This window comes from Chionomys nivalis, chromosome 17 (genome assembly GCF_950005125.1).
Source record: "Chionomys nivalis chromosome 17, mChiNiv1.1, whole genome shotgun sequence".
Taxonomy (NCBI): Eukaryota; Metazoa; Chordata; class Mammalia; order Rodentia; family Cricetidae; genus Chionomys; species Chionomys nivalis.
The window spans coordinates 33,405,146-33,414,149 of NC_080102.1; the positions used below are offsets into that span (position 1 = coordinate 33,405,146).

The 9,004-nt window shown below is 48.9% G+C and overlaps 1 protein-coding gene across 1 annotated transcript; it reads left to right on the plus strand.

Annotated features, from left to right (window-relative positions):
- The first annotated feature begins 618 nt into the window (after positions 1-618).
- Positions 619-8,131, plus strand: Znf707 (zinc finger protein 707). Its single transcript, XM_057792078.1, has 4 exons — positions 619-853; positions 4,718-4,874; positions 5,223-5,336; positions 6,568-8,131. The coding sequence occupies exons 1-4, from the start codon at positions 749-751 to the stop codon at positions 7,413-7,415; spliced, it is 1,224 nt and encodes a 407-aa protein (XP_057648061.1). The 5' UTR covers positions 619-748; the 3' UTR covers positions 7,416-8,131.
- Positions 8,132-9,004: the final 873 nt, after the last annotated feature.

Sequence of the window (9,004 nt, forward strand, 5' to 3'; positions counted from 1 at the left end):
GTTCCCTGGACAGGGGCATTTCTGATTTTTATGGTAACGTGCTTTCAATCATGCAAAACACAAAACTGCAGGTCCCTACACTATTGGTACACTCAACAGGCTAAAATGGAAATTGTTTTATTACTTGTACTTGATCATACTTTATTATACATATCATAAAAAAATAAAGAAGTCGGACATGGTGGCGCATGCCTTTAATCCCAGCACTTGGGAGGCAGAAGCAGGCTGATCTCTGAGTTTGAGGCCAGCCTGATCTACAGAGCGAGTTCCAGCACAGCCAGGGCTAACACAGAAAAACTTTGTTTGAAAAACAACAAACTCCTAGAGGGCTCAGGAGCACCAGAGCCCAGCCCAGCCTCCAAGGTGGAGGGACCAGAAAGACAGGGCACTCAGATGGAAACAGGGGCACACCAACCAGGTGCACAGCAAGCACGACTGCCGGCAGCAGGCGGGGCTCCAGGAGGGCGGACCTTCTGCGGACGGCGGCTCGGAGTACAGTTCCGCCTTCCCAAGGGCTCCTCAGGAGCGCACCATTGAATCGCGGCTCCTAGAGGTGCCGGAAACGGTTTCAGTCGCTGGCGTATTTCCGCTAGTGAGTTGAACTCAGGGCGGCGCGCAGCCGAACTGACAAGCGGAGCTGCAGGAGCTCGGCGATCGTCCGGTGGCGTGCAGCTCTGGGCCGCCCTGCTCCGCGACGCTGCGCTTGCTCTGAAGCAGCTGAAGCCGACCGGACTCCGGCACCCTTCAGATGCGTCCGCACCTCTCTGCCGCTGCTCCTCTGGAGGCTCGACGCAAGTGTTGCTTCCGACGGGGCAGCGCTCCTCCCCCGCGGGCTCACCGCGAGGACCCTCCGGTGAGTACGGACCCTCGCGCCCACCTGGATCCCCACGACACTCGCGCTTGGGTTTCGTTCTGCTCGCTGGCACGGCGCTCGTGCAGCCCTCGGGTCTCTGTCGGCTCCTGCCCTCCAGGTTGCAGTCCTCTGTTTTCGGTAGATTTCCCACGCTCCCCTGCTCTCAGTCTTCGAAGTTCAGCCAGGCTCGTGGCACCAGTTCAGGTGTTCAGATGAGGGGCAGTGTTCTCGTTTTATCAACCAGGGTGTGTGGTTGGCAGTCACTATCAGGACCCGAATTTCCCCGAGCTTCGGGTCTCGCGGGTGTTTTCCAACCTGCAGCCTTGCAGGTCGTTTATAGATAAGAATGCAGACCCACGCGTTTGTCGCTGACCAGTCACCGGTGTCAAAGGTTGAATGCCCCTAGGCACAACTTTTGTGCTGTCTGTTAAAATAGTTTCCCAGTTATAGACGGGCTCTCGCTTTTGTAGTCTGGCTGGCCTCTAGTGCTAGACTCGTTTGCCTCTGTCTCCTGAGTGCTAGGATTAGTGCAGCTTTTATCTTTATATAATGTTTTCCTCTTTTTACCGTTAGTTTGTAGAAGTTATTCTGGATACTACCCGTTCTTTGGCAGAAAGATGAATTGGGAATGAAAGACCAGGATAAATCCAGACCCCCTAGCAGGAAGAGTAGAGCCAAAAATCTAGGTTAGCCGGTTCAGTGACTTTGTTCCAGGAACTGGCTGACCACAAAGTTAGATTATAATCTTGAGAACAATCTTGAGAAACGGGAAGTTACCCCCTTGTGATTATCACTGGTATTTTCGGAATCTTCCAATGTAGCCCTCCCTACCCCCTTTGGGTTGTGGTTTCTTCCCTTAAATAACCCTTCTCCCAGCTACTCAGGGTTGAACTGCTCTACCCCTGGGTGGGATATGAGTCTCGGCCCCAGAGCACTGGTTCCTGTCAATAAACCTCGTGTGATTACAGCAAGGATGGTTTCTTGTGAGTTCTTGGGGGGAGGGTGTCATGTTATCCTGAGATTTGAGTGAGAGTCTCCCAACTCTGGGATCTTTCAGGAACATTTTCTCTAGCTCGCCTTTTCCTCTTCCTAACTCCTTTTTAAAGCCAGAAAAATCTAAATTTTGCTGGTTCCATTAAATTTTGTAACTTTGTTTTGTTTTGTTTGGCTTGCTTTTTAAGTATCTGGAGCTATCTTTGACATAGCTGTGTTGGCAAAGTGGATGTAATGATTAATTTCTCAATTTGACACAATGTAGAATCATTTGGGAAGACTGCCCCGTAAGAGATCCTTGAATTTAGGCTGGCCTCTAGGCGTGCCTTGATTGATTAATTGATATGGGCAGACACAGGTTTGGGGCCCTGGACTCTGGGAGATTAGAGAAAGCAATTGAATTCTAGACGTTTTATTTGTTCGTTCTTCTGTGTTTGACTCTGATATGACTAGCTGTCTTGAATTCCTGCCTCAACTTCCCCATAGCGATGTACTATAACTTGAAATTGTAAGCTAGACATGCCTTCCTTCTCTAAATTGTTTTTGTCAGAATTTCATCACAGCTGCAAATATGAAACTAGCACATCTGGCCTTGAGCTCTTTGGTTTTGAGATTGAGTCTCTGTAGAGAACAGCCATTGCCCTGGCTGTCCTGGAACTCACTCTGTAGACCAGGCTGGCCTCAAGCCCAGAGATCCACCTGCCTCTGCCTCCTGAGTGCTGGGATTAAAGACACATGCCACCCCCCCCCCAATTTTCAATTTAATTTTAAAATTAATTTTAAAGAGAATTTGTTTAGAGACAGGGTCTGTCTTTGTGGCTTTGGCTGGCCCAGAGCTGGCTAAGCAGACCAGCCTGGCAGACCCTATGGCCTCTGCCTTCCAAGCCCTGGGATTTAAGGTGTGCACCACCACACCAGCATAATCCATCTTTTTTTCTTTTTTCTTTCTTCTTTTTTTGAGGGAGAGGACATTTTCAAGTCAGGATAGCCTTGAACTCACAGAGGTCCACCTGCCTTTGCCTCCCAAATGCTGGGATTAAAGGCGTGCGCCACCATCGCCCGGCTCTAACCCGTCTTTTTATTTCCTTCAGTGCTCTTCTCATAAAACATGTCATGACCCTTGTCTCTGGGAGGGGGGAAAAGAAAAACAATATAACTGTTTATGGATTCCATTTCTGATCATATTCTATTCCTTTGAGTTGCATGTCCATCTTTTGGGTTTAGGGGTGGGAGGACACTTGTACCCCGTATGTTCTAGAGCCTCCTATGTAGACCAGGCTGGCTTTGAACTCAAGATCCACCTGTCTCTGCTTCCCAAATGCTGGGATTAAAGGTATGCACCACTATGCCCAGCTCTCATGTGTTTGAAACTGACAGTACCTCAGATCTGTTGAGGTAATCAAAATGATTATAGTTTTGGTTTTCTCCTTTGTCCTATAAATTTAGTAGCTTTTCCTTGGGAAGCGTGACTAGACCTGTTCACTCTAAATAAGGAGGTGCTGATTATGTGAACTCTCAACTTGAGAGACTCACCTGGAAGGTGGGCCTCGGGCATGCCTTTGAGGATTTTTCTTTTTTAGTTTATTTTGAGACAGTCTTTCTGTGTAGTCTTGGCTGGCCTTTGGCTCACAAAGATTTACCTCCCTCAGCCACCACACCCAACTAGGGGGGAGTTTCTTCCTTCCTTTCTTTCTTTTTCTTTTCTCCTCTTTTTCTTTCTTTCTTCCCTTTTTTTTTTCTTGGTTGTTTTTTTTTTTTTTTTTTTTTTTTTTTTTTTTTTTAAGACAGGGCTTCTCCACATAGCCCTGACTGTCCTGAAACTTGCTTGGTAAACTAGGCTGGCCTCGAACTCACAGAGATCTGCCTGCCTCTGCCTCCCAAGTACTGGGATTAAGGCATGAGCCTCCAGGTGGTGATGGTAGGGATGTTCTTAATTGATTAGTTGTACCAGAAGTATCTACCCTGCATGTGGGTAGCACCATTTCACTATCTGGACCCTGGATCAAGTGGAAAGGAGAGGGATCACAGGCAAGCTTGGGATGGTGGCCTCCCCTCCTACTAGAGTTTAATGCTCTCATGATCATTGTGGCACACCTAGTTATTACTGTACTGCTTGTTTGTTTTGTTGTCCTGGTTACAGAATCAAGATTATCTCTCTTTCTTGACAGCAATGGCTGATCTGAAGGGAAGGTCATGCTGTGCCTGCAGCCAAACCACAACAGTGACTAATAATGGTTCATTTTCTTTCTTTCTTTTTGGTTTTGTTATTTATTTATCTATTTATTTATTTGTTTTGTTTTTGTTTTTCAAGACAGGGTTTTTCTGTGTAGCTCTGGCTGTCCTGGAACTCTCAGGGTAGACCAGGCTGGCCTCAAACTCAAAGATCCTATTGCCTCTGCCTCTGAGCACTGGGATTAAACTGTTTCATTTTCAAATGGCACAGAATAAATTAGAGGATTATATGCCCAGCCCAGTGAGGAGGTTTTCTGTGTCAGTAACTTTCCTCATTGCTGTGACAGAAGCAGCTGGGGGAGGAAGAGGCTGTTTAGGCTTACAGTTTGAAGGGACACAGCCCATCGTGGAGGCAGGATCTGGAGCTGCAGATGGACAGATTGCATCCTTGGCCGGGAGGCAGAGATAATGCTGACGCTCAGCCGGCTGTCTTTCCCTTTTCCTGAGACTGGAACCACACCCATGGGATGATCGTGCACACATTCAGGGTTGGTTAGTCTTGTGTGGGAACACCCTCACAAACACATCCACAGGGCTGTGTCTCCTAGGTGATTCTCTGAATATTGACCGTCACCGAGCTCTTTGCCTGCCCTACCCCTTCTTCCTGCATGCTCTCTCTGACTCACACTCTCTCAGTAGCAGGCAGTCCCGGAGCCATCTGTGTACCAGGTGCCAGTGACTTTCAGAGATGTGGCCGTGCACTTCAGCAGGGAGGAATGGGAGTGTCTCAGCCCTAACCAGAGGACCCTCTACCGGGATGTGATGCTGGAAAACTTCAGGAACTTCATCGAACTGGGTAAGGGCTGCATGTTAGTTTCTGGAGCCTGGTGGGTCCTGGATAAAGACCCCTGGACCGCGTCTGATCAAGGGCATCTCTGGGGGTAGCCTGACTTCTTTCCTCAAAGAACTACATTGGGCTTTGTGTCAGCGTGTGTATGCTCATGTGCAGATACATGCACATTCCCGTCTCCCTCCTGTAAGCCCCTCTCTCTGCCTCATTCCTACTTCTAGGCAGCTTCTACAAGGGATCGACAAGGGCTGACCGGGCTGCTGGGGTCATCTTGTACTTCCCAGAGCTAGTCTGAGTCCTGGCTTTAACGTTGTCTTTTACACAAATCAGATACCATTTCTCACTTTTGAAAAGGATACTGCGGCCCTAGACCAGACCTTATTTCTCACCTGGAACTGTGGGATGAACCATGGGTTGAAGATTGGGACAGACTTGAGTTTCTAGAAGCTCGAAAAGGTGTCTGCCCAGGTAAGCAAGATGGAGGGTGGGCTGGTGTTGGTCAACCGTCCCATATTTCCTGGCACTGAGTAAGGCTACTTTTCCTACCCCCAGACAGACACAGTGGGAGAGTAGATGCTGAGTGCCTTTATTTATTTCTTTACTTATATATACAGTGTTCTGTCTGCCTGCATGCCAGAAGAGGGCATCAGATCTTAAAGATGGTTGTGAGCTGCCATAGAGTTGCTGGAAATTGAACTCAGGACCTCTGGAAGAATAACGAGTGCTCCTAACCCTCTGAGCCATCTCTCCCGCCTGCAGAGCACTTTAGTTAGGGACTTTGGAGGTGCAGGAGTGGCATATTTCTGCCATGAAGCTCTGATGGGGGGGGGTGTACATACGCCAACAGACCCTTGTGATGAGGTTGCTATGGAAGTGGAGGTGTTTGGGAAAGGGAGGCAGTGTCCTAACGCTGTCTGTGGGAAGTCTAGGAGCAGCTGTGATCTGACTGTGATAGCCATTTGGCAGAAGATATGTTCCAGGTTCGTGATACTGGGGCAGGTTCTCTATTTCACTTCTGTTTGCTCATTTGTAAAACTGGGATAGAACCTGGCTTTTTCCTTCAGGTTCTATGGAGGGTCTTTTTGTTTGTTTGTTTGTTTTGCCTTGATAGGCATAGAACTCAAGGCCTTAGTTGAGCGGTGAGAAGCTTTTCTTGAGCTATATCTCTGTGCTGGGTTTTTATTTTTTACTCCACATCCTCCCAGAAGTGAAACAAAGTGGTTTTGTGTACTTGAGATAAGCTGGGAGGGCCCCAGATTGTGTGGAGCCCCCAACTGGGGAGTGCCTCAGGCCTCTGTTTGCGGGAAGATATGGCTCATAGGGTGAACGGTTCTAATTTGCAGAGAGCCAGCTCTGAATGCCTGCCCCAGGTTCACTTCCATGGTAGGAATAAGGCCCGTTACTTGGACTGACGCAGGCTTTTGGTGGGTTTGGGGCCATCTAAGCCTATTATGGTTTCTTTTGTGCTGGAGCACCTGGCCCTGTCTTCCACTATCTGGGTCAGGTGAACATTGGGTTCACTTTAAGGCTTGTTAGTTTAAGCTCATCTGTATGCACTGAACACATTTTCTTCATAATTCATGTCGTTTTGATTCCCTCAGTAGATTGAGTTGGTTGACACTTGATAGCTTTCTCTTCATCTTTGTGAGCCGACTTGTCGCTGAACCAGTTCCATGTAAATGTGTCTGTTCTTCCACAGGAGGCAGAAAGTCCGTGGATCCTAAGAGACCCCATGATCTGGCTTCGGCTCATGAGAGGGCCCACCCACAGACAGGAGCCAAGAGAGGGCCTGCCTTGAAGAGTGTCCTGACATCGGGTAAGGTGAACCTTCCCAGAGCCACCTCTGGGAAGAGAGTGCACGGACAGGACGCTTTCCAAAACCAGGTGTCTGGAAAGTCCTGCAAGAAGCAACCAGGCCTCACAGAGCAGTGCAAGAACGGTGCAGGGAGACAGCCCTTCATCTGTGGTACGTGTGGGAAGGCACTGAGCTGCTATAGCCGGCTGGCTGCTCACCAGACAGTACACACCGGAACCAGGTCCTTTAAGTGCTTTGAGTGTGGCCGGACGTTCCGCTGGGTTTCAAACCTTCTGCGCCACCAGAGAAATCACACAAGTGAAAAGCCCTTTGGCTGTGAGGTGTGTGGACAGGCCTTCAACTGGAAGGACCGCCTAACACAGCATCGCAAGATCCACACTGAACACAGTCCATATGTGTGCAGTGACTGCGGGAAGGCCTTCAAACAGAAGTCAAACCTCCTCCGGCACAAACGCGTTCACACTGGGGAGAGGCCTTTCTACTGCGACAGCTGTGGGAAGGCCTTTCGTACCAAAGAGAACCTCAGCCACCACCAGCGGATTCACAGCGGAGAGAAGCCCTACACCTGTGACGAGTGTGGGAAGGCCTTCCGGTGGCCCAAGAGCTTCAGTATCCACCAGAGGGTCCACCTGGCAAAGAGATTCTACGAGTGTGAGCACTGTGGGAAGGGCTTCCGCCACTTGGGCTTTTTCACGCGGCATCAGAGAACTCACAGGCGTGGAAAAGTATAAAGGCGCCTGGAGGCAGATGGGCTTTCCCTGAAGAACTGTGGCCGGGGTTCTCAAGCCTAGCAGCCATGTGGTCCTTGAGTGAACTGTTTGTAGCTCCCTGAGTCTGAGGAAGTTCTGCCAGGAACCTGACACAGGGAAGGGAATCTCTGCAGTATGCAGGCAGAGCCGGTGACAGCTCTGGCCATGTCAGCTGAGAAATTTGCCCTTGTCCTGAGTGTTATCTGTGTGCACTTTAACTCCTTTCTCTTCTTGCTCTTTCACCGCGTCTCCTGTTTGTGGAAGGGAGGTTTGAGGCTTGAGCAGAAATAAAGCTTTTGGAGCTGCCAAGCTGGCCCAGTGGGTAAAGGCACAGGCTGCAAAGCCTGAGTTTGCTTCCCAGGCACTCATGTGGTCGGAGGAGAAAAACCAAATGCCGTAAGTTGTTCTCTGACTTCCTGCAGCCCATGTATGCACACAGACACACAACAAATACATAATAAAAAAAAAAAAAACAACAAAACAAAACCTCTTCCACCTCAGCAAGTGGCCATAGAATGCCTTTATTAAAGGGCAACAGACCGGGATTCACACTGGGGAACCTAGTGTGTGGGTGTGTGGGGAAGCAGCTGCGAACTGGACAGGACCACATGGGGAGTAGAAGTTTGTTAAGATATCCCGGCACTGTGTCTGCAGCAGAGATAACCAGAGTTTTGGTTCTGTTTATTTGGTTTTATTAAAGTATAACCAGAGACTTATCGCACAGTTGTGTGGGGGCTTACGTGAGCCCTTGCTTCAGGTGTGGTTGTCTTTCTGCATAGAGCTGTCCCAGTGTCGGGCAGGGAGGGGCAGCGGAGCATCTGCTGTGCACATGGTTGAGAGCTGGATGCTTCTCGTTGGTCCCGTTTGCCTGCACAGGACCATGAGCTGTCGAGATGGCTGCCGAGCTGGGCCCCTTCAGGAATGAGACCCCACTACACGATCACAGTCTGTGGCTCTGTGAGCAACTCAACTCTCAACAGTAAACAGAAAACTCATTTTTAAAAATACAGCATAATGGCTCCTGCCACCAAAATGGAGTCAGGTGGGTTCTTCAATTCCCCAGGTGGAGCTCATGGGCACAACTCTGCATTTAGCAGAGTTCAAGGGACCAAGGACTTGTCAGCACTGTAAATGACATTAGCTTTATCTCTAGGTCTGATAACAGATTATACTTTTGAAAAATTCCAGGCAGCTGGAGAGAGCTCAGCAATTAAATGCACTGGCTGCTCTTCCAGTGAATCCAGGTTCAAACACCAGCACCCACATGACAATCTACTGTGGGGACACAGCATCCTCTGTAATGGATTTTTCTTTGGGTCACCAGCTCACATAAAATGACACAAGACTTACAATTATGAAAGCTCAGCCTATGGTTTAGGCTTGTCTCACTAGCTCTTTTTTTTAATAATTTATTTTATTTTATGTGTATTGTGAGTGTGTCAGATTCCTTGGAACTGGAGTTACAGACAGTTGTGAGCTGCCATGTGGGTGCTGAGAATTGAACCTGGGGCTTCTGGAAGAGCAGCCAGTGCTCTTAACCACTGAGCCATCTGTCCAGCCCCTCTACTAGC

Bases quoted from the DNA above. Each gene is read 5' to 3' on its own strand.
- Znf707 (XM_057792078.1), top strand. From the start codon at position 749: ATGCGTCCGCACCTCTCTGCCGCTGCTCCTCTGGAGGCTCGACGCAAG. The intron at 854-4,717 runs GTGAGTACGGAC...CTCTCTCAGTAG, and splicing joins CTCACCGCGAGGACCCTCCG to CAGGCAGTCCCGGAGCCATC. The intron at 4,875-5,222 runs GTAAGGGCTGCA...ACTTTTGAAAAG, and splicing joins CAGGAACTTCATCGAACTGG to GATACTGCGGCCCTAGACCA.